This window comes from Garra rufa, chromosome 6, assembly GCF_049309525.1.
Source record: "Garra rufa chromosome 6, GarRuf1.0, whole genome shotgun sequence".
Classification (NCBI taxonomy): Eukaryota; Metazoa; Chordata; class Actinopteri; order Cypriniformes; family Cyprinidae; genus Garra; species Garra rufa.
The window spans coordinates 1,696,497-1,721,496 of NC_133366.1; the positions used below are offsets into that span (position 1 = coordinate 1,696,497).

A 25,000-nucleotide genomic window follows, 5' to 3' on the forward strand; every position below is an offset into this window, starting at 1 on the left:
AGCGTGTGTCCGTTTGTGTGGATGTTCATGTGTTTGGTTGAACGTGTTCTTCATGTGTGTGTTTGATCAGGGCTGGAGAACATGTACCAGCTGACAAGTAAGAACAAGTACATGCTGAGAGTGGATCTGGAGGACTTTGATAGAAATAAAGTGTTTGCTCTGTACTCGTCCTTCTCTGTTGGTCCTGAAGTTGATGGGTACGAACTGCATGTTTCAGGATTCACTGATGGAGGAGCTGGTAGGACACTTTCATTTATACTTATGAAACTCATTTCCATTGGGTAATTGTCCTCAGTGATGCTCTTCCTCAATGCAGGCGACTCTTTATTTAGCCATGATGGATTCAAGTTCTCCACCTTTGACATGGACCAAGATGTCTATGAATATAATTGTGCCAAAATGTTTCTTGGGGCATTTTGGTATGCAAGCTGTCACCTAACAAACCCAAATGGCATGTATTTATGGGGTGAAGATGCCACCCAGTTTGCCATTGGAAATGTTTGGTCAACATGGAAGGATTATGCAGTTGGTATGAAATCCATCAGAATGAAGATTAAAAAGCTGTCATAGAAACACTGCAATGTTTCCCAGAAATAAACAACAAAATGATAAAAAATTACATTTTATTAACAAAGCTTGGGAGCAACATAGTTCTGCTCAGGTAATCAAGTTAATTAGCATGACAGTAAATATCTATACATCCAACTTAGCTCCCTCCCACTACAGCTTCTTGCATCCCTCCTTCACCTCAACTCCTCAGTCATAACTATTCTTATCCCAAACTGGGGAGTTCTCTGGATTCGGGCTAAATTCTGAGCTCAGAGACCTCCTCTTGGACAGCATGCCAAATAAGCATAATATTTACTCAATCTGATTGTATGTAAGTGCAAACACCTGAGTTAATGCTGAAGTGTTTCCTTTTCTCTGTCAACTGTGTAATTTAGTAAATCTTGTAGGAATATCACTCTCAACTTATGATTCTTTGTTTTGGGTCACTTCTTTTAATTTACAACTGACATGAATGAACAATTAATACATTTTCAATTAAGGACTTGGCTGGATATTCTGGTCTTTGCTGAGTATTTGTGTTGATGGCTTTCCTGTCAACAAGGTGAAACAGTGAACAGTATTCTTGGTACTTCATGTTTCCTAATGATATCTCCTCCTGGGGTAGCATGTACCATGGTCCTGGTACCCTCTTAAAAATAAAGGTGCTTCACAATGTCTAAATGGTTCCATAAAGAATCTTTAACATCTGAAGGTTCTTTGTGGTAAAAGAAGGTTATTCAAATTATATAAAGGTAAGAAAGATATTGTTTTTAAAGAACCTTTGTCTGAATGGCTCTCTGTGGAACCAAAAATAGTTCCTCTACGGCATTGCTGTGAAGAACCTTTTAAAGCACCTTTATTTTTAGGAGTGCACTTAGCCTTGCAGTACTCCATTTGAACCATGGCAATGCACTTCCACTAATGCAAACATAATTTTCTAGTATATTCAAAAGAATGATGTGGTTGATAGTGCCAAATGCAGTGCTAAGATCCAGTAACACTAATAGAGAGACAGAACCACGATCGGATGATAAGAGCAGGTCATTTGCAACTCTACACTGCAAAAAAAATGCTTTTCTAACTTAGATTTGTTGTCTTGTTTCCATTTTTTTTTTCCTCAAGAAAATGATTTTTACTCGTCTAGAAAATCCTTCTTGATTTAAGAATTTTTAGATATTTTGGCTGGAAACAAGACAAAAAAATCTAAGCTAGAAAAGCATTTTTTGCAGTGTACAGTCTACATTTTGAATGGAAATTAGATCTAAACTCTGCAGAAAAGTGGATCTCATGGGTCAGATTTGAGGATCACTAAAGGCCATGATATCCAGTAAAGATCCAGGGATTGACTGCAAACAGAGCTGCACTTTTTCAAAAGATTTGGGAACTAAACTGCCAAAGACCTTAGCAACTGTGACAAATGGCAGGATATTACACTTATTTCTGTCCCTATTCCTTTCTATTCTATACCATCTGGAAGTCCAAACAGCTAAGCCTCAGAACAAAACGAAAGCTTTACAACAGTAATGTTAAATCAGTGCTTCTGTATGCCTCTGAATGATGGAGAATAGTGAAAGTAGACATGATCTAAGTAGATTCCTTCCATAACAGTTGCCTTAGAGAGGTCTGAAGCATCTACTGGCCCATTACGATCTATAATGTCAATCTGTACAAAAAGACCAATATCAAAAGACATATCTCAGGAGATCAAAATACACCTATTAAGATGGCTCGGCAGGTCAAGAACAATGTGGCGATGGACAGTGGCAAACTCAGAACAGGCCTAGGTGGAGAGAGTTAGTTGTGGCCTTATGTCTCACATGGGATGAAGAGGATTAAATAAGTAATGGATGTTGTTGGTTTAGAAGATTTAGCAAGTTCGCATTCACAAAGAAAAATGTATATATTTGCAAACAGCAATTCATTTACCAATGAACTGCTGTTTCATTACCAAATGTACATTCCCAGAATTTGATTTACATATGCAAAACGCTATTCACACAAGTGTGCACACAAAGTTTTAAATGTTTTAAAACACTTATTGAATTCCTCTCTAGTGTATGTGCTGTATATACAGTGCTGGGTATTTGAAAATAAATTTAATCTAGTAACCCTTGAGACAGGGTTTGTGTCTGACTGAAGGTACTTTCCTGCTTCTGTTCTCCACTCGTTTTCTCCCATTGGTTCCTGCCTGTCATCCTACTGTCCTGACCATTAAAGATGAACACCTGAATGTAATAAGAGAAAGAGGGAGCCTCTGAGCAATAAAATGCTCATATACTGGAGTCTTGAAAGCGGTTACAGCAAAACAATAAAGAGATAAAGAGAACAAAACAATAAAGAGAACTGCTGTTTCATTACCAAATGTACATTCCCAGAATGTGATTTACAAATGCAAAACACTATTCACACAAGTGTGCACACAAAGTTTTAAATGTTTTACATTTACAAAGTGTTTGCAAATAAATTTGAGTGTGTTTATTTTGAGACTTTCCTGCCAGGTCTCGTTTAATCTAGTTGTGTCCCAATTCATAAGTTGCATCCTTTGATGGCTGCGTTTGAGGACCATCTGATTCACACAGCGCCACAAAGTGCTGTCCTAGTTCCTTAAAATCTGACCTTTAAATGAGTCCTTTAAGACCTTGACCCAGTTGTCTAGACATAATTATTTAGCCCTGGTCAAAGTATTTATCAATTTACTTCAAGCAGCATTAAAAAAACACAATATCAAAAATTATATCAGTTCTGTTGTTGCTCATAAATACCAGTAGTGAAGTAGAATCATCTGTGATCGAGGCTCACTACAGATTACATTAGAAATCAAAGCAGATTTAGTCATAAGCCATTCAGGGTTACTGTTCCTGTAACAAGACATCAGTTTCGATAATGGTGCATGATTATTTCCAAGAACAAATGATGTGTCCTATGCACATAAACTGCACAGCTCTATTCTCTTATACTGTTTGTAAGGAAGTCCAGCTTTTTACAAACATGCAAAATGAGGTTTACAAGACAAACACTTAGGCATTAAACAAACAAGTTAAAGGAAAACATTTATCGTACACTTCAAACACTTATTGAATTCCTCTCTAGTGTATGCGCTGTATATACAGTGCTGGGTATTTGAAAATAAATTTAATCTAGTAACCCTTGAGACAGGGTTTGTGTCTGACTGAAGGTACTTTCCTGCTTCTGTTCTCCACTTGTTTCTCCCATTGGTTCCTGCCTGTCATCCTACTGTCCTGACCATTAAAGATGAAAACCTGAATGTAATAAAATAAAGAGGGAGCCTCTGAGCAATAAAATGCTCATATACTGGAGTCTTGAAAGCGGTTACAGCAAAACAATAAAGAGATCTCTCATGTTTCTCACACAATCTCATGTCCAAATTGTGTCTACTTGTATTTCTCCTCAGGAAGAAACATCTTGAGACACTGTAGATACTAACATAAGGGATATGTGAGAATCACAACTATGTCTCATGAGCTTAAGAAAAGACAACAACTTCTATTTATGTGATTTTTATATTATTCTTGTTCTTTGGTCTGCCATTCAAGAATAAGGAGAAGAATGCAGCTGAAAAGCAGCAATTTGGAGCCAAGGCACTGCAAGCACAGCTTGTTTAACTTGCATTTATTTTCCTCTAAAATATGGGTTTTGTAATGCAAATTTCTTCTGCAACGGAGAGGAGGAGCCTGAGAATCTAACAGACAAAAAGTATCCATGTCAGACTGAAGAACACAAACAGTAATTTATTTACAACACAGAATAGACAAAAGGAAACTATTTTTGTCTAGATAAAACGGATCTCTGCTGTGATCTACTGAGGAGTTACTGAGAAGATGGCAGTAAGTTTATCAGTAACTCTACATTCTTCAGGTTCATTTCAGTGTGATGTTCATCTCTTTCTCTCCGTCTCTGTAGATGATTGTGTTTTTGGCAGCTCTTCTTTCGGTTGTACTAATGGATGTACGCAGTCAGGATGAAAATGATTGTTCTGACATCTATAACTCTGGAGAAAGAGTCAGCAAGATTTACTTCATCTATCCAGCAGGTTATGTTCCCGTCTTGGTTTACTGTGAGATGATCTCAGAAGGGAAAGATGAAGATAAAGGACAATGGACGGTATGAATGTAACTTTAGATGATTAAACACCCATCAGAACATTCATTCTGAATCATATATTGTATATAAACCCATCACAGGTGATTCAGAGGAGAATGGACGGCAGTGTGAATTTCTATCGGCCGTGGAATCAGTACAAGAGAGGATTTGGGAATGTGGAGAGCGAATACTGGCTGGGTAAGATCTCACAGCGTGTGTCCGTTTGTGTGGATGTTCATGTGTTTGGTTGAACGTGTTCTTCATGTGTGTGTTTGATCAGGGCTGGAGAACATGTACCAGCTCACAAGTAAGAACAAGTACATGCTGAGAGTGGATCTGGAGGACTTTGATGGAAATAAAGTGTTTGCTCTGTACTCGTCCTTCTCTGTTGGTCCTGAAGCTGATGGGTACCAACTGCATGTTTCAGGATTCAAGGATGGAGGAGCAGGTAGGACAATTTTCATTTATATTTAAGTATTGTTTGCGATGTATTATTAAGTAATTAATTTCAGTAACATAACTACTTGTCTTTAAAAAAAGTAAAGTAATTACTCTTAATTGTTCTGTAATTGAATTACTATTACTTCTGATATAATTGCATTGAATACGGCATGTAGAACAATTCTATATATAATGTAATATCTATTTTTAAAAAGTATGTTTTTAAGGCAAGGCAAGGCAAGGCAAGGCAAGTTTATTTATATAGCACATTTCATACACAATGGTAATTCAAAGTGCTGTACATAAAAATGAATTAAAATCACAATAGAACATCACATCACATCACATCACATAAAAAGCATAAAAATCATCTTATGTCAGTACAGATAGTCAGACTATACTCTGTAAATTAATTAGCACAGTAAAATGATTATACATAAAATAATGCAGTCTGTTCGGACGTAGCACAGACATAAAAAGGAATTAAAATCACAGATAATATATACAGATATTCACCTCACCACGGGACAGACCGAAACTCGTGACCCACACTTTCACATTCGTGCGCAATATCTAGATAGACAAACTACTTCATCGTGTCTATTCATAACGAACAATAATGTCACTAATCAGATAGACAAACTATACTTCATCTTACCTGATCAGAGACATCACGTCGCGGTCACCAAATTGTTAGAAAGGATAAGGCGACGGCGTGCATGGCGAGAATGTGGAAACAGACGATAGATTTTGTTTGTAATTTAAAAATCATAAAAATTTAAATAATAATAAGATGATTTAAAAAATTGATTTTGAAATTAATTAGCACAGTAAAATGATTATACATAAAATAATGCAGTCTGTTGGGACGTAACACAGTGCTCATTCAATAAATGCACAACTAAACAGATGAGTTTTGAGTCTGCATTTAAATGTGGCTAATGTATTAGCACATCTGATCTCTTCTGGAAGCTGATTCCAACTGCGGGCGGCATAATAGCTAAAAGCGGATTCCCCTTGTTTTGTGTGAACCCTTGATATTACTAACTGACTCGATCCTAGTGATCTGAGTTGTCTGTTAGGTTTGTATACAGTGAGCATATCTGCAATGTATGTAGGTCCTAGGCCATTGAGTGCTTTATAAACGAGTAAAAGTACTTTAAAATCTATCCTAAACATAACTGGAAGCCAGTGTAAGGACCTGAGGACTGGTGTAATATGCTCTGATTTTTTGGTTCTAGTCAGAATCCTGGCAGCAGCGTTCTGTATGAGCTGCAGCTGTCTAATGGTCTTCTTGGGAAGGAGACCATTACAATAGTCTACCCTGCTGCTGATAAAGGCATGAACAAGTTTCTCTAAGTCTTGACGGGAAACAAAACATCTAATTCTTGCAATGTTTTTGAGATGATAGTATGCTGATTTAGTTACTGCTTTGACATGGCTACTGAAACTGAGGTCTGACTCCAGAATCACACCAAGATTCTTGACTTGATTTTTTGTTATTTGACCCCTAGTGTCAAGGTACGCATTTACCTTATGAACTTCATCTTTGTTTCCAAATGCAATGACTTCTGTTTTCTCCTTGTTTAACTGTAAAAAGTTTTGGCACATCCAACTGTTAATTTCATCAATGCATTGGCAGAGAGAGTCAATGGGGCTGTAGTCATTTGGCGATAAGGCTAGGTAAATCTGGGTATCATCTGCATAGCTGTGATATGATATTTGGTTCTTTCTCATTATTTGACTTAGTGGGAGCATATACAGGCTGAACAACAGCGGCGCTAGAATTGAGTCTTGTGGGACTCCACATGTCATGGACGTCCACTTAGACTTATGTTCTCCTATACTCACATAATAGCTTCTCCCTTCTAAGTATGACCTGAACCATTTGAGAACCATCCCAGAAAGCCCGACCCAGTTTTCCAGTCTATCTAAAAGAATGTTATGATCAACAGTGTCGAACGCAGCACTGAGATCTAGTAATACCAGCACTGATATTTTGCCAGAATCTGAATTTAGGCGAATATCATTTATTATCTTTATGAGTGCTGTCTCTGTGCTATGATGTTGTCTGAAGCCAGATTGGAAATGGTCCAGGTATCCATTTGAGTTTATGTAGTGATTTAGCTGATTGAAAACAACCTTTTCAATAATCTTGCTTATGAAAGGAAGATTTGATATTGGTCTAGAGTTGCTCAATATGGTGTTATCAAGATTTCTCTTTTTCAGAAGGGGCTTAACAACTGCAGTTTTCAGGGAGTTTGGAAAAGTTTTTTTTTAAAAGATCTGCTTCTAAACAGTTAAGCACACTTTTGAAAAAAGATGTGGGAAGTGTGTCGAGGGGGCAGGTTGACGATTTGAGGTGCTGTACTGTTTCTTCCAAAATGTTGCTATCGATTTCTTCAAAATTCAACATAATGACTTCTTTTTGAAATTGTGGTCGAATCTGTCTGACCTCTGCATAACTTGAGGGGGTTATTGATCTTCTCAGAAAAGAAGGAAGCAAACTCATCGCACTTGCTGTCGGAGAGCAGTTCACTAGGGATCTGACTAGGGGGGTTTGTTAGTCTCTCAACGGTAGCAAAAAGAGTGCGAGTGTTGTTTTGGTTGCTGTTTATAAGGTTCGAGAAGAACGTTTGTCTAGCTTTACCTAGTTCAACATTGAAAGCATGAAGGCTGTCTTTATAGATGCTATAGTGAATTTCAAGTTTTGTCTTCCGCCACATCCGCTCAGCTTTCCTGCATTGTCTTTTCATACTCTGTACTGCTGTTGATTTTCTCCACGGTGATTTCTGTCCAATTATCTTTCTGTTTTTTATAGGTGCAATGTCATCAATGACATTCTTAACTTTTGAGTTAAAGGACTCCAGGAGAAAATCAACAGAGTCTGCAGAAATGCTTGGCATTGAAGATATAGCCTTCATAAATAGCACACTCGTGTTATCGTTAATGCATCTCTTTCTGACAGAGACTGATCTAGATTCATTAGGAGCAGAGATCAATATATCAAAGAAAATACAGAAGTGATCAGATAGTGCTACATCCTTGATAACAGTGGATGAAATGTTTAGACCCTTACTGATGAGTAAATCAAGAGTGTGTCCACGATTGTGTGTAGGCCCATGCACATGCTGAATCAGGTCAAACGTGTTCAAAACTGTTATAATTTCTTTTGTAGTTTTGCTTTCTGCATTGTCTATGTGAACATTAAAATCCCCTGCAATAGCAAAACAGTCAAACTCTTAACAAATCATTGATAGCAGTTCTGTGAACTCTTCAACAAATAAGGCTGGAGAGTATTAAGGGGGCCTGTAAATAATGATAAACAGAATGCGAGCACCTTTCAGTACAATCCCTAGATATTCAAAGGACAAGTACTGATGAAATGACACTTGTTTGCATTCATAGACATCTTTAAATAGGGCAGCTACACCACCTCCACTTTTGACAGTTCTGCAGACATTCATGAAAGTAAAGTTAGGAGGGGCTGCTTCATTGAGGACTGTTGCATAAGAGCTGTCTTCTAACCATGTTTCATTTAAAAACATAAAATCCAGGTTGTTTGTGGTTATAAAATCATTGATCAGAAGTGATTTATTTTTTAGTGAGCGAACATTTAAAAATGCTAGCTTGATGGCATCCCTTTTTGTCTCTAGAGCAATCTTAGTTTGATGCCTAATAAGCCTCAGATTAGATGTGTGAACTGTACGGTTTGAAAGGGCCTTAGACTTTCTGTTATTAAAACAGAAATAGGGAAAGCTACAGGCACACTGGGTTCCCGCTTGTTTTGTAAACATTCCTGATTGTTTCTGCTACCGTAGCGGGGACCTGACACATATCACTGAGAGCTGTTATCAGTTGTTTTTGGTTCACTCACAGCAGACGGAGGAGGGTTTGGGCCCTGGCGTTGTGGCAGCGGCCGGAGAGCTCTCACTGGAGGAGGAGGGTGAGCTGGGCCCACAGGCTTTGGTGGTTGAGGTGCCTGCCGTTTTTTAGATGATAACTGGGGGCTTGCAGCAAAAGAGTGGGAGAGTCTGGTTCCAGCATATACCAGTTCCTCCATTTTCTGTGAGAAGCTTAGAAGTGGAGATGCTGGAGAGAGGGATAATGTGTCTGGTGAATGGAGCTCTGGCTCTGGTGTTTCCGGTGGCTGAAATATGTTGTTGTTGTCCTGGCTTCCCTGGCTGTTTACCAGAAAGTCATCTTTCGGTGCTGAGTCTTGGAGCTGTTGTAGTACGTCACAGTCTGTCTGTGATAAGCTCTGTGAGCAGGGCTCAGCCAGGAAAGTGTCCATAAGCAGTGCTTGTTGTGACTGCGTGGCGTTGTCAGTGTCCTTGTTGGTTGTGTTGGCCACATGATGACTCTGAAGCTGATAAGATGTCCTGTCGTCACTTTGTCCAAGTGTGTGTGTGCCATTCATGTTGGGTGGACTGGCACATTCTACTGAAGGATGCCGGAGTGAAAAGTAGATATTGTCCTTAAGCACTCTCGCACCAAGTTTGTTTGGGTGAAGGCCGTCCAGTTTGAACAGTTGTCTATGGCCCCAGAAAAGATTGAAGTTATCAATGAAGTTGACTCCTTTTAGACTGCAGGTTCTTTGTAGCCAGGTATTTGGTCCGAGCAACCATGAAAACATGTTAGTTCCCCTTGCTGGGAGTGGTCCACTGATGAACGACTGAATTTCAAGTCTTCGAAGTGTTTCAATAAGTTCACCGAAATCCTTCTTTAGGAGCTCTGACTGCTCTTTCCGAACATCGTTCTTTCCCACATGGATGATGATTCGATTTGCAGTCTTGTGCTTCATTAGAATGTTCTGAAGTTCCTTGTTCACATCAGAGACGGTTGCTTGAGGACAGTAGCATGTAGTTGTAGTCCTGCTACTGATATTTCTGATAATGGAGTCACCCACTATGAGTGTCCTGGGCTCGGCTGCGCTCTGAGCTGAGTGCCGCTGTCTGCTCGACCTTGCGCGGCTGTTTATAGCAATGTTAGCAGTTGGCTGACATGATACATGTTCAGTCGCATTTGGGGATTCCTCACCCACATTCATTAATGTTTCAAATCTGTTTTCTAGCTGTATAGGGGGTGGTAAAACACCAGCTTTTGCAAGCCTTCTCATAGCTGTATCTGGGGTAGAGGATGATACCGCAGCAATACGAGATACTCTTGACAGTCTGATGTCTCGAGTGCTTTTGGGTCTCGCTCCCTGTTTGTGCCATCGATTTGTGTGTCGATCAGTTTTGGCTTGTTCCTCTACATTTCTAAACTGTCGATATTGACTAGATTCACAGGACTCACCGGCTGTATGCTGAGGGGGTCCGTGATGATGATCTTCTGTGTGTTCCGCCTGTTTTGGAAGTCCAGCAAGTAACTTTGTTTCTAAAACCACAATTCTTTGTAAAAGTCTGTGGCAGTTTGTGCAGCAAGTAGATTCCAGAAGAGGCATTTTCTTTCTTGTCTGTTGAAAGTAGGCAGCTGTGTTTTCCCATCTCCGGAATGTAAACTGCTCGCAGAGGGAGGCAAAAAGTCTCCTTTTTTCGTGATGTTTGTGTCAAAAATGTGTTGTCTGAGCACTGTGCTGATCTGCTGAAGTTAGATATTAGAAAAGTTCAAAAGCAGGGAGCAAAGCGCGGAGCAGTAAGCAAAAGCGTCCGAACAGTAGCAAAGCCGGAAGTAATAAAAAGTTGTATGTTTCTTTCTTTATATACTTTGGTTGGTTCAATGATAATTAATGCAGTTTTATATTATTTAAAATAATTAAAAGCTACAGTTTGATGTCTAACGCTCAGCTGGTCATGGTTAAAATGAGATTTAGAAAGTAATTAGTATTAAGTAATGCAATACATTTTAGAGTAATCCAGTAAGTATAGTGGTCTAATTACAGTGCTGAAGATGTAACTAGTGGCTAGTAATCAATTACTTTTTTATGAATCTTTCCATTATGATCATTGCACTCAGTGATGCTCTTCCTCTCTGCAGGCGACTCTTTAACTTACCATGATGGACAGAAGTTCACCACCTTAGACCAAGACCAAGATACCTTAGACAACAACTGTGCCAAAGATCGTCTCGGAGCATTTTGGTTTAAGAACTGTATGTACACAAACCCTAATGGTGTGTATTTATGGGGAGCAAAGTCTGTCCATTATGGCATTGGAAATGTTTGGATAAAATGGAAGGGTGCTTTTGAGGGTATGAAATCCATCAGCATGAAAATCAAACGTGTGTCTTAGAAGCATTGCAGTGCTTCTCAGAAATGAACAACGAAACAATTAAATGCATGTGTAAGGGTTTGCTCTTCTCTGTTAGTTCTAGCGGCTTTCCTGTAAAGTTATAAGTTGATTTTGAATAATAGATTGGAATAAACAATGTCCACAAAGCAGATCCAACAAGAGGAGGTTAATTTCATGTGATGTGAAAAGGTAACCAGTCTGATCACCACAGTGCACATAATATTGTTTTTGGCTTCTGCACTATTTTATAAATGATTCTCCATTTTTAGTCACATCTTTGAATTCACAACTGAATCAACAATTCATAAATTTCCAATAAACAACATTAAAAGCATAATGTCAGATGTGTTTATTAGTGTTGGGTCGAGTCCACCTAAGTCGAGTCCGAGTCTTTAACCATTCGAGTCCGAGTCGAGTCCGAGTCCAAAATGGGGTGAGTCGGACTCAAGTCCGAGTCCAAAATGGGGCGAGTCGGACTCAAGTCCGATTCCAAATGGGTCAAGTCCGAGTCGAGTCCGAGTCCAAAGTGGGGCGAGTCAGACTCAAGTCCGAGTCCAAATGGGTCGAGTCGGAGTCGAGTCCGAGTCCAAAATGGGGCGAGTCGGAGTCGAGTCTGAGTCCAAAATGGGGCGAGTCGGACTCAAGTCCGAGTCCAAATGGGTCAAGTCCGAGTCGAGTCCGAGTCCAAAGTGGGGCGAGTCAGACTCAAGTCCGAGTCCAAATGGGTCGAGTCGGAGTCGAGTCCGAGTCCAAAATGGGGCGAGTCGGAGTCGAGTCTGAGTCCAAAATGGGGCGAGTCGGACTCAAGTCCGAGTCCAAATGGGCCGAGTCAGATTCGAGTCCAAAATGGGGCGAGTCGGACTCAAGTCCGAGTCCAAATGGGTCGAGTCCGAGTCGAGTTCGAGTCCAAAATGGGGCGAGTCGGACTCAAGTCCAAGTCCAAATGGGTCGAGTCTGAGTCGAGTTCGAGCCCAAAATGGGGCGAGTCGGACTCAAGTCCGAGTCCAAATGGGTCGAGTCCGAGTCGAGTCCGAGTCCAAAATGGGGCGAGTCGGACTCAAGTCCGAGTCCAAATGGGTCGAGTCCGAATCGAGTTCGAGTCCAAATGGGTCGAGTCCGAGTCGAGTTCGAGTCCAAAATGGGGCGAGTCGGACTCAAGTCCGAGTCCAAAATCGGGCGAGTCGGACTCAAGTCCGAGTCCAAATGGGTCGAGTCCGAATCGAGTTCGAGTCCAAAATGGGGCGAGTCAGACTCAAGTCCGAGTCCAAATGGGTCGAGTCCGAGTCGAGTTCGAGTCCAAAATGGGGCGAGTCGGACTCAAGTCTGAGTCCAAATGGGTCGAGTCCAAGTCGAGTTCGAGTCCAAAATGGGGCGAGTCGGACTCAAGTCCGAGTCCAAATGGGTCGAGTCCGAGTCGAGTCCGAGTCCAACTAAACACTACTGTTTTTCAGTATCTTAACCTTGTTTTAACCTTTACAACTAGAATAAGGCAATGACAATTTAAATGTAAAAAAGCAAACTCCTATTGTATATTGCCATTTGGATTTTTGATTTCACACCATCTTATAATTAGTGTCCTGCTCAGCAAACTTATGTATTGTAACATATTTCAGAGTGAAACAGCTTTTATAATGTGACAAATTATAGGACTGGACAGGACTTTATTTGCTGTTATAGTAAATGTATAAATTCAAGCTTAATGTATACAGTTGCAATCAAAATTATTCAACCCCCTTGACCTGCAAGACATTTTGCTGCAGAGAACAAAATTTTGTGAAAACAATTCAACAAAGGCATCAGTACACTATTAGAAAAAGTTTATTCATACACATTTGAGTAATTTTGAGAATGTAAGTTGATGACTAATGAAAGAAAATTAAATTGGCTCTAAATGTTCATGTTCAAAATTATTCAACCCCTGTTCAACATTGCTGTTTTTTAGTCAGTTATTTTTATGGTGGGGAACAAAATTGTCTTAAAACACAATAAAGCCTTTAGAAACACTATTTAAAAACAGAATGAGCTTGAGCTGTTATACATACATACAGTTAGTACATGCATGTGCTGAAGTTGAGTAGCAAATATGGTAAAGTCAACAGAGCTCTCACAAAAGCTATAGAGAAGAAATAGTTTTATTATATTATAAAGTCTAAGGCTGTATGAAGATTTTCAAGACATTTAAAAGTTCCTAGAGACACAGCTGGCAGCATTATTCTTTAGTTTAAAGTGTGTTGTACCAGAAAACCTTTGAGGGTGTTGAACAAAAAAACACAATATCATAAAATGTTTGATCAGAGCAACTGAGAAAAACCTGCAATGTACAGCCAAATACTTGCAAGATGACCCAACGAAAGGAGGAAAAACATTTCAATGCAGAGCACAAGATGAACACTAGACAAGTATGGTCTTCATGTTGTGGCATCTTGCCAAATACCATTCTTGACCAAGAAGAACAAAAAGACCGACTTGAACATCCTAAAATTGATCTGGATAGACCTGTGGAGTTCTGGAAGAATGTTTTTTGGAGTGATGTGACCAAACTGGAACTTTTTGGACCCATGGATCAGCGGTATGTCTGGTGCAAAAAAGGCAAAACTTGTAAGCAGAAGAACACCATCTCCATCGTCAAACATTGAGGTGGATCAGTCCTGTTATGGGGTTGTTTTACTTTAGCAGGAAGTGGAAAACATGACTGTATGAAGGACATCCTGGATTCTTTGAAGTATCAGGACATTTTTGCAAGAATTGTGATGCCTTTGGTGCAAAGGCTGAAGCTATTAATCAATTGTCTTTCCTGCAGGACAGTCATCCCAAAGTAAACATCCAAATCTACTTATGCTTGGTTCAGGGATCAGTCACAGAATGTTCTTGCGTGGCCTGTTCAGTCTCCAGATTTAATTCTCATTGAAAATATTTAGTTGAATTTGAAGAAAGCAGTAGCAATGTGAAACTAAATATTATCAGTGGTCTAAAAGCTTTTTCAGGCGAGGAATGGGCCAAGATTGCAGTAGAGAGGTGACAAGAGCTTCTAAATACTTTCAAGCAGTGTTTATTGCTAGTTTTAAAGAATAAAAGATTCTGCACCAGATTTTACTTTTGGGGGTTGAATAATTTTGAACATGAACATTTAGAGCCAATTTAATTTTCTTTCATTAGTCATCAACTTACATTCTCAAAATTACTCAAATGTGTATGAATAAACTTTTTCTAATAGTGTACTGATGCCTTTGTTGAATTGTTTTCACAAAATTTTGTTCTCTGCAGCAAAATGTCTTGCAGGTCAAGGGGGTTGAATAATTTTGATTGCAACTGTAAATTTTAGCTTAGTGAATGAGACCTGAGGAGCAGAAAATTCACCTCTTAATGATGTTTTTTTAAACAAAGTTCGGGAGGAGCACGTCAGATACTTAGCCTAATTAACACAGCTGGAACTCACTCAAGTCAATCTACATCATGCATAAATACAGCTGACTTACCTCTACCCATTTGACGGATTATCAGCATTCGGTTTGCACCTTTTGCCATGACATCACAGATCTTTCCCAGGATTTACAGGCTTCATCGCGGTCTCTGCTTGACCAGCCACACACGCTCTCACCAAAGCCCTTAAAACGTAATCTCAAGTCCGAGTCCAAATGGGTCAAGTCCGAGTCGAGTCCGAGTCCAAAGTGGGGCGAGTCAGACTCAAGTCCGAGTCCAAATGGGTCGAGTCGGAGTCGAGTCCGAGTCCAAAATGGGGCGAGTCGGAGTCGAGTCTGAGTCCAAAATGGGGCGAGTCGGACTCAAGTCCGAGTCCAAATGGGCCGAGTCAGAGTCGAGTCCAAAATGGGGCGAGTCGGACTCAAGTCCGAGTCCAAATGGGTCGAGTCCGAGTCGAGTTCGAGTCCAAAATGGGGCGAGTCGGACTCAAGTCCAAGTCCAAATGGGTCGAGTCTGAGTCGAGTTCGAGCCCAAAATGGGGCGAGTCGGACTCAAGTCCGAGTCCAAATGGGTCGAGTCCGAGTCGAGTCCGAGTCCAAAATGGGGCGAGTCGGACTCAAGTCCGAGTCCAAATGGGTCGAGTCCGAATCGAGTTCGAGTCCAAAATGGGGCGAGTCGGACTCAAGTCCGAGTCCAAAATCGGGCGAGTCGGACTCAAGTCCGAGTCCAAATGGGTCGAGTCCGAATCGAGTTCGAGTCCAAAATGGGGCGAGTCAGACTCAAGTCCGAGTCCAAATGGGTCGAGTCCGAGTCGAGTTCGAGTCCAAAATGGGGCGAGTCGGACTCAAGTCTGAGTCCAAATGGGTCGAGTCCAAGTCGAGTTCGAGTCCAAAATGGGGCGAGTCGGACTCAAGTCCGAGTCCAAATGGGTCGAGTCCGAGTCCAACTAAACACTACTGTTTTTCAGTATCTTAACCTTGTTTTAACCTCGGGAGGAGCACGTCAGATACTTAGCCTAATTAACACAGCTGGAACTCACTCAAGTCAATCTACATCATGCATAAATACAGCTGACTTACCTCTACCCATTTGATGGATTATCAGCATTCGGTTTGCACCTTTTGCCATGACATCACAGATCTTTCCAGGATTTACAGGCTTCATCGCGGTCTCTGCTTGACCAGCCACACACGCTCTCACCAAAGCCCTTAAAACGTAATCTCAAGTCCGAGTCCAAATGGGTCAAGTCCGAGTCGAGTCCGAGTCCAAAGTGGGGCGAGTCAGACTCAAGTCCGAGTCCAAATGGGTCGAGTCGGAGTCGAGTCCGAGTCCAAAATGGGGCGAGTCGGAGTCGAGTCTGAGTCCAAAATGGGGCGAGTCGGACTCAAGTCCGAGTCCAAATGGGCCGAGTCAGAGTCGAGTCCAAAATGGGGCGACTCGGACTCAAGTCCGAGTCCAAATGGGTCGAGTCCGAGTCGAGTTCGAGTCCAAAATGGGGTGAGTCGGACTCAAGTCCAAGTCCAAATGGGTCGAGTCTGAGTCGAGTTCGAGCCCAAAATGGGGCGAGTCGGACTCAAGTCCGAGTCCAAATGGGTCGAGTCCGAGTCGAGTCCGAGTCCAAAATGGGGCGAGTCGGACTCAAGTCCGAGTCCAAATGGGTCGAGTCCGAATCGAGTTCGAGTCCAAATGGGTCGAGTCCGAGTCGAGTTTGAGTCCAAAATGGGGCGAGTCGGACTCAAGTCCGAGTCCAAAATCGGGCGAGTCGGACTCAAGTCCGAGTCCAAATGGGTCGAGTCCGAATCGAGTTCGAGTCCAAAATGGGGCGAGTCAGACTCAAGTCCGAGTCCAAATGGGTCGAGTCCGAGTCGAGTTCGAGTCCAAAATGGGGCGAGTCGGACTCAAGTCTGAGTCCAAATGGGTCGAGTCCAAGTCGAGTTCGAGTCCAAAATGGGGCGAGTCGGACTCAAGTCCGAGTCCAAATGGGTCGAGTCCGAGTCGAGTCCGAGTCCAACTAAACACTACTGTTTTTCAGTATCTTAACCTTGTTTTAACCTCGGGAGGAGCACGTCAGATACTTAGCCTAATTAACACAGCTGGAACTCACTCAAGTCAATCTACATCATGCATAAATACAGCTGACTTACCTCTACCCATTTGACGGATTATCAGCATTCGGTTTGCACCTTTTGCCATGACATCACAGATCTTTCCCAGGATTTACAGGCTTCATCGCGGTCTCTGCTTGACCAGCCACACACGCTCTCACCAAAGCCCTTAAAACGTAATCTCGCCCCCACCGGCGTCACTTCCAAACTTCTTCCCCGGCATCCTCTTGTCATCCGGCCGGGCCAACAATTCCTCCGATCGGAAAGTAGATCGTTTTTAATGCCTGAGGCAAACGCTGATCAATTCCGACGCACCGTCCTCGCGGAGGATAAACAAAGTGAATCCGTACGATCTTAGTTATTCGTTTCCCTTCAATCAGCCAACCTCACTCTTAAATCCACTCCAGCAGGGCAGCCAATATTTCCAGCAAACTCGCAAAGCCCCGTACTCCCCTCGTTCGATACCACCATCGCCCCGCATTAGACCCGGCTCGTGCCCTGGGTCGCACCGGCAGGCCTTCAACGAGCCTGGGCCGCGCCCCAGATCTCATCGCACCAAAGCCACTCACTGCCCGCTTTGGCTCAACCATTTAACGTGGCTCTCCCAACCACAGCATCGAATGCAGCTCTCGTAGCAGACACTATAGCCTGAAGACATCTCCGCTAGAGGCACAGGTCATGTTGCAAATAAATTTTAGAAACAGTTGCAAAGGTAGGTCATTTTTTGCTAAAGGCTTTTAAACGATGTTGTGACATAAAATGATGTCAATGTAATTTTTGTACCTAGGATTGAAGAAACTCCGTAAAACACAACAAATTACTCAGTTTCTAAATTAATATTATTTTTATTTTTTCATTTTAAATTACACATTTCACTCATAATCTGACAAAAAAGATCGATTTTCGAGAAATAAGTGTTTGCCTAAATGACTATAAATAAATAAATATTAAAATAAAAATAAATAAATAAATAAATAAACATAGAGCAAGTGCAACTAAGCACTTGTGATGTGCATATTGCAAGCACCTCTCTCCAAGTCTCTAGCGGATGTGCCACTAAGCTAGCTTTCAACACTTATTACTTTGCATAGTTAAGAGGAAAATGCATCTTATTTTCAAAGCATGCCTGAAGTTGCTAAATTTTTTATATTTATAGGATATTTCACTAAATATTAGGGCTGGGTATTGTCACCAATTTGGCGATTCGATTCTTATTTTTATGGTTTCGATTCGATTTCGATTAGATATCGATTAGCTATCAATATTTCATTTAAAATGTTAGTTTTGCAGACATGTGATCCATATTTTGATATAAATGCTGGTAACTGAAACTCTCCTACTTAAGTTCATTACTGAAATACACATCTACATTAATAATAGGGTGCACACAGTTGTTTATTTCAAACAACTTTTATTTTAAATGAACACTGTAACAAGAAGTCATAAATATGTGCATCCATTGTACACCATGTAAACAAACTGCAAAATGCACATTACTGTAAAAAATAAAAAGACTGTAAATGTGCAACAGTGAAATCTATTAAGAACTTCAAACATGTTTAAGAAATAAAACTTTTTTCTAAATTCAAAACAGGCCCATCATAAAGCCTTTGTCTGCTTATACAAAACATTCTAACTGTCCATAAAACTAACAGTTCTTAACTACAGCTTAATCATTTTTCTGCAAAAGAAGCAGCTCATCAACATGTTCTGATCTGATCTAAGGCAGCTCCTTGCTGTGATTAGATTACCAGCGGTTGAGAAAACTCTCTCAGCAGGAACACTAGTGACACCTTCAGGACGAGAGGTGAATATTCATATCCTCTTACGTGAAGCACGTGCATTAAGAATCGATTCGGGGATTTCCCGAATCGATATAGTTGCGTTCAACTGAAGATCGATTAAAATCGGAGAATCGATATTTTTTACCCAGCCCTACTAAATATGTTGCTATGTGCTTTGGAAAACACGTCGCTAAGGTAATCTGAGAAGTTGCAAAATCTGGCAACAATTTGTCCAATTGGTAACACTACCATACTGCAACATACAATCTACCCGCCCCACCTTCCCACAGCACCGCGGTTTTAAATGTGTTTTTATTCTAAGTTCACAAAGCTTGAACTTAAGAATGCAGCAATTTCTCGTGCCAGATCGTGCTTCCAGTCTTATCCATTCACATATGAATATAAGTCCATGGAACGAAGTGGCCTCCAGCTCCTGTAGCAAACACTACTGTGATGCTGCCTCTGCTAGCAGTGCAGGCTACACGGGTTCTTCAGGACTCCCATCCCGTGGCCCACAGATCAAGCCAGCGTGAGGCTGCCTCTGCTTGCAACACAGGCCCACAAATCCCAGCCTTTTTCCTGCCACTACTAATAACCCCTTTTTTCTTTTCAGTGGCCTCCAACTCCTGTAGCAGACCGTAGAGCACCAATGAGCTGACGATTGTTTTTACATGTCACCGTGCAATTTCATTTTCGTTTGACTAAATCACATTCAATTGAAATTACCACTTAATCTTTAATACTTGGCCATTTCTTTACAACAGACATGTTGGAATTGCAAATCCTTGGATGCGGACATCAAAGCTGCCATTCTTCCGAATTTATCATTACATTCAGTCATTTCACAAAATAACCTTCCAGCATTTCCCCCCGTAGCTGACTCCCTGTCAGATGCTGCTAGAGCGCCCCGGTGGTGCAAATATGTTTCTCTTTCGACTCTCAACTACCGGCGAAACTTACCTGTCTGAAGCCGCGAGTATTAAACTCACGTCAGACACTGCGAGAGCCTTTCCGCTCGTAAATGTTTTCCTTCAACTACAAAAAAAAAAAAAAAAAAAACTTTCCATCCCTGACCTTTTCCTTCCTACGGTCGGGCATTCCAGTCTGATACCGTGAGCCTTGGTCTCCTGTCAGACACCCCAGGAACCTCCCGACCACACAACTTTACCATTCTGTCGTAGGTTTGGCGGGGCCCACCCGTTCGATGCCGTGAGCATTGGTCTCCCGTCGGACGCTGCAGGGGCCCCCCGGCCAGTCATCCTTACTTTTCTACCCTACAGTCGGCAAGGCCTACCCGTCCGATCAAGAGCCTTGGTCTCCCATCGGATGCCGCGAGAGCCTAACCGAACTTGCAATTTTTTCCGTTCCGTCTACGCCGTGATTATTAAACTCCTGTCAAACGCTACAACAGCCTTCCTGTCAAGCAAATCTTGGCCCCTCAGTTACGTATACCAGTTCCGTATACCTACCTGATGCCTTGAGTATTGAACTCTCGTCGAATGCTGCAAAAAAAAAAAAAAAAAAAAAACCTTTCCATCCCTGACCTTTTCCTCACTACGGTCGGCGAGGTATTCCCGTCTGATGCCGTGAGCCTTGGCCTCCCGTCAGACACCCCAGGAGCCTCCTGACCACAACTTACCCTTCCGTCCCACGTCCGGCGGGGCCCACCGGTCCGATGCCGTGAGCCTTGGTCTCCAGTCGGATGCGCAGGGGCCCCCAGGTCAGACAATCTAACCTTTTCGACACCACAGGCGGCGGGGCCCACCCGTCCGATGCCGTGAGCATTGGCCTCCCGTCGGATGCCGCAGGGGCCCCCCGCCCAGTCAACTTCACTTTTCTTCTCTACAGTCAGCAGGGCCTACCCGTCCGATCACGAGCCTTGGTCTCCCATCAGATGCCGCGAGAGCCTAGCCGACCTTGCAATTTTTTCCGTTCTGTCCGACGGTCGGCGAGACTCAACCGTCCGATGCCACAAGTCTCCGCCTCCCGCCGAACACTACCCGAGCCCCTTCAGGCCAACTTCACATCTTTTCCCCCCACCTGGCGAGGCTTACCCATTCGAGGTTCTGAGTCCTGATCTCCCCTCGGATGTCGGCGAGAGCCCTCCCAGTCGGGTTTTTCTTTCTGCCTCCCCGGCCGGCGAGGCTTACCCGTCCGATGCCGCGAGCCTTGGTCTCCCGTCGGACGTCGGCGAGAGTTCTCCCGGTCGGGTTACTTACTTGGCGCCTGCAAGCGAGACTCATCCATGCGATGCCGTGAGCCTTGGTCTCCCATCGGATGTCGCGAGAGTCGCCCGCACCAGGCGTCCCAAAATCTTTTTACCTGCCAAACCGAGAAGACCCACTCGTCTGACGTTCTGAGTCTTGATCTCCTGTTGGAGGCTTCATGGGTCCTCTCGGTCAGCACCAATAGGGGCCGATCGACCAGTAGAGCCCTCATGCCAACATCGTAAACTGCTCCGGCCAAGGCAACCCGGGTTCTCCTGATCGGGCCCCAACCACGCTGCTCCTCCATCGGCCGGTAGGGCTCACCCGTTCCAACGCCGTGTGCTCCCGTTGAGTATCGGTTGAGCTCTCCCGACCGGACGCCCTAAATCCCGTAATCCATACCAGCAGCCGGTAGAGCCTTTCGACCTGATACCAAAAAACCTCTCCCATCAGAGTACGAAGGCTCTCCCGGCCGGCTAACCAAACATCTTCTCCCAAACAACAGCCCCCGCCAGATCTCAGCGCTTGGGGGGGTCCTTTGTCCGGTGGCTGTCCTACACTCCATTGCTTATTGGGGGGTACTCTAGGTTCGGGCCATTCCCGAGCTCGGAGCCCTTCCCTGGACAGCACGCCAAACATGCTTTACATACTCCAGCTAATTATATGTAAGTGGGAACTCGTGAAATGATGTTTTATTAAACAAAGTTCGGGAGGAGCACGTCAGATACTTAGCCTAATTAACACAGCTGGAACTCACTCAAGTCAATCTACATCATGCATAAATACAGCTGACTTACCTCTACCCATTTGACGGATTATCAGCATCCCTCCACCACCCCATCTCCTCACTCCGAGTTCCTTCTACACATATACATGGCGGGGGGGGGGGGGGTACTCTAGGTTCGGGCCATTCCCGAGCTCGGAGCCCTTCCCTGGACAGCACGCCAAACATGCTTTACATACTCCAGCTAATTATATGTAAGTGGGAACTCGTGAATCTCGTATTTTGGCTGTTTTGGGTTTTATATGACGAATGGTAAGACCTTAGACAGGGTAGATGGCATTTTGATTTTTTTTTTTTCTTGGATGAAAATGAGGCTGAGGGGACAGTTTTTAAGTAGCAGTCTATGGAGGCCATGGAATAAAAGAGTAAAAAAAAAAAGTAAATTTGAGTTTATATTTCAAAATTCTGACTTTATTTTCACAATTTTGAGATGATATCTCACAATTTTGATAAGAAATGACATTCTCCCTTTTCCCCTCAGTTTAAAATCATGAGTTTAAATCCCACACTTCTGACATTTTTCCATTTCATTCATTTTTAAAGTCCAAAATACAAACAACATTAAAAAAAAATCAGAATTGTGAGATAAAATAGGCAAATTTAATATGACGCAGTCTGCTGCAGCAAAGGGCCAACATAAACCAGCTAAAACCAGCAAAGGGCCAACATAAACCAGCTAAAACCAGCAAAGGACCAGCATAAACCAGCAAAGGGCCAACATAAATCATCTTAAACCAGCAAAGGACCAGCATAAACCAGCAAAGGGCCAACATAAACCAGCAAAGGACCAACATAAACCAGCAAAGGACCAGCATAAACCAGCAAAGGGCCAGCATTAACCAGCTAAAACCAGCAAAGGACCAGCATAAACCAGCAAAGGGCCAGCATTAACCAGCTAAAACCAGCAAAGGACCAGCATAAACCAGCAAAGGGCCAACATAAACCAGCAAAGGACCAACATAAACCAGCAAAGGACCAGCATAAACCAGCAAAGGACCAGCATAAACCAGCAAAGGACCAGCATTAACCAGCTAAAACCAGCAAAGGACCAGCATAAACCAGCAAAGGGCCAACATAAACCAGCTAAAACCAGCATCCCAGCACCAAAACATACCTAACCAGCATATGCTGTTTTTTTCCAGCAGTAGCCTGCGAAACAACAATGTCAGCCCTAATGGGTGCGGTGTTTATGCAAGTAGTACACGGTGGAAAAATAGAGCTTAGGACAATATAACGTAGCAATCAAATTAATAACAATATAAACACAATAATAATTCATAAATGTGCCCAGGCAGTTTGGCGTAACTTGCCTGGAAAGCTACAAAGTCGTGAGTCGTGGTTTGAAGTGGTGATTTACCAGTTAAAAAACCTGCCTGGAACGCAGCATTAGACCTGCCAGTAAAGTTTCAAAATAAATACACACAAATCCAAGGTGACCATTTGCAAATCCACATTCAACAAATAATTTGTAAATGTAAAACACTGAAAACTTTGCTCACATGTATGTGTTAAAAGTGTTTGGTTGTCCTTGTTGAAAAAACAGCATATGCTGGTTAGGTATGTTTTGGTGATGGTTTAAGCTGGTCCTTTGTTGGTTTATCCTGGAATATATGAATTTCTGTTTGCAAATATAACTTTTCTTTGGGAATGATATTTAACTTGAATGCATGAATGTATAAATGTATTTGCTAGACATAAATGAGGTTACCTGAACACCAAATAGAGGCGTTTACTTTTATCTCCTGCTTTTCACATTTGTCTCCTGAGACAAAATCTGTAATATTCTCAAATTTGTATCCCCTAAAGGAAAGATCTTATCTTTTCAAAGTGTTAAATGTCTCATTATGAACTCAAACATTTTCTAATTTAGTCAAGGACTTAATCATAAGCCATTAACTATGTTGCATTTGTTAAAAGAAAGTATTTATCCTTTAATAAACTTCACTTACAAGTTTTAGTCTGTTTGGCAAATGTGCTTTATATACAGTGCTGGGTATTGGAAGATAAATTTAAAAGTTAAATTTTGCAACTTTTGACCGAACAGTTCTATGGACTGCCGTAGACTTCCATTCAAAAAGCAGAAGAAGAAGAAGATAAAGAAAAACTAGAAGAGTACAGCTGAAAAGCATCAATTTGTCAGCAAGGCACAGCAGCCACAGCACAAACATCTTTTTGCAACTTGCATTTAATTTGCATCCAAAGCATGGTTCTTTGTAATGTAAATTTCTATGCTAACACAAAGGAGGAGTCTGACAATCTGAAAAATATTAAGAGTGTTTGTGTCAGACAAAAGAGTACAAATGACACAACACAAACGGTGAGTTACTGCTTTATTAATCATTTACCTTGCAAAACATTCAGACATTTATGCAACTTTCATAAAACAAACAAAAAAAATTTAAAAATAGACTATATAAAAATATTTCTGTAATTTTCATCTAGATAAAACACATCTCTGCTGAGATCTACTGAGGGGAGACTGAGAAGATGGCAGTAAGTTCATCATTAACTAGAGGTGGTTTGAGTTTCATTTCAGTGTGATGTTCATCTCTTTCTGTCCATCTCTGTAGATGATTGTGTTTTTGGCAGCTCTTCTTTCGGCTGTACTAATGGATGTATGCAGTCAGGATAAAAATATGATTGTTCTGACATCTATAACTCTGGAGAAAGAGTCAGCGATATTTACTCCATCTATCCAGCAGGTTATGTTCCCATCTTGGTTTACTGTGAGATGATCTCAAATGGGAATGATCAAGATAACGGAGGATGGACGGTATGAATGTGACTTTAGATCATTAAACACCCATCACAACATTCATTATGAATCATATATTTGTCATGTGTCTGTTCTGTTTTGGTTTAGTTTGGTATTCCTCCACTTGTTAGTTTCCATGTTTTCTGAGTCAGTTTCTGGTCTGGTATTGTTTGTATATGTTTCAGTTGTTCTGTTGCATTCTATTCTCGTTTAGCTCCTGTGTATTCCTGTTGGATTTATTATTAAAGACAGTTTGTTTGGGATTCTCTTGCATTATTTAGCCCACAACATGAACCTCCAAAAATGAATTCACCTGCTATAGGTTTTTTCCCTGCTCGCTTCCTCGAGGACCACACAGCCATGTGCATGAACATCCACACATTTTATTATGCCAGAATGAATACCTTGATGAAGGCTAAACTGTCTGAGAAAGGTCCTTGAGGGAGATTTGCAGGACTTCGCCACCAGACCCACTCCTGAGCGATTTCAAGAGCCCACGGCAGATGGAAAGTTCAAGCCTTTTGTGCCTTACGTTTAGTTTGACCAGGTTTGTGAGCCGGCAACAACATTTACATTTATTCATTTAGCAGACACTTTTATACAAAGCGACTTACTCTTGAG

General features: G+C 41.9%; 2 protein-coding genes across 2 annotated transcripts in view; one reads left to right on the plus strand and one right to left on the minus strand.

Annotated features, from left to right (window-relative positions):
- Positions 1-4,470: 4,470 nt before the first annotated feature.
- LOC141336163 (microfibril-associated glycoprotein 4-like) lies at positions 4,471-11,324 on the plus strand. The gene is made up of 4 exons (XM_073841699.1): positions 4,471-4,671; positions 4,752-4,848; positions 4,931-5,098; positions 11,071-11,324. The coding sequence occupies exons 1-4, from the start codon at positions 4,471-4,473 to the stop codon at positions 11,322-11,324; spliced, it is 720 nt and encodes a 239-aa protein (XP_073697800.1).
- Positions 11,325-24,936: 13,612 nt separating this feature from the next.
- The window catches only part of LOC141336158 (microfibril-associated glycoprotein 4-like), a 1,630-nt gene continuing 1,566 nt past the window's right edge, over positions 24,937-25,000 (minus strand). The window contains exon 4 of the mRNA XM_073841693.1: positions 24,937-25,000. This exon is cut by the window's right edge and continues 823 nt beyond it. The gene's annotated coding sequence lies outside the window, so the exon portion shown is untranslated.

Coding starts and splice junctions, on each gene's coding strand:
- LOC141336163 (XM_073841699.1), top strand. CDS start 4,471: ATGATTGTGTTTTTGGCAGCTCTTCTTTCGGTTGTACTAATGGATGTA. Junction 4,672..4,751: donor AAGATAAAGGACAATGGACG/GTATGAATGTAA, acceptor AACCCATCACAG/GTGATTCAGAGGAGAATGGA. Junction 4,849..4,930: donor GGAGAGCGAATACTGGCTGG/GTAAGATCTCAC, acceptor GTGTTTGATCAG/GGCTGGAGAACATGTACCAG.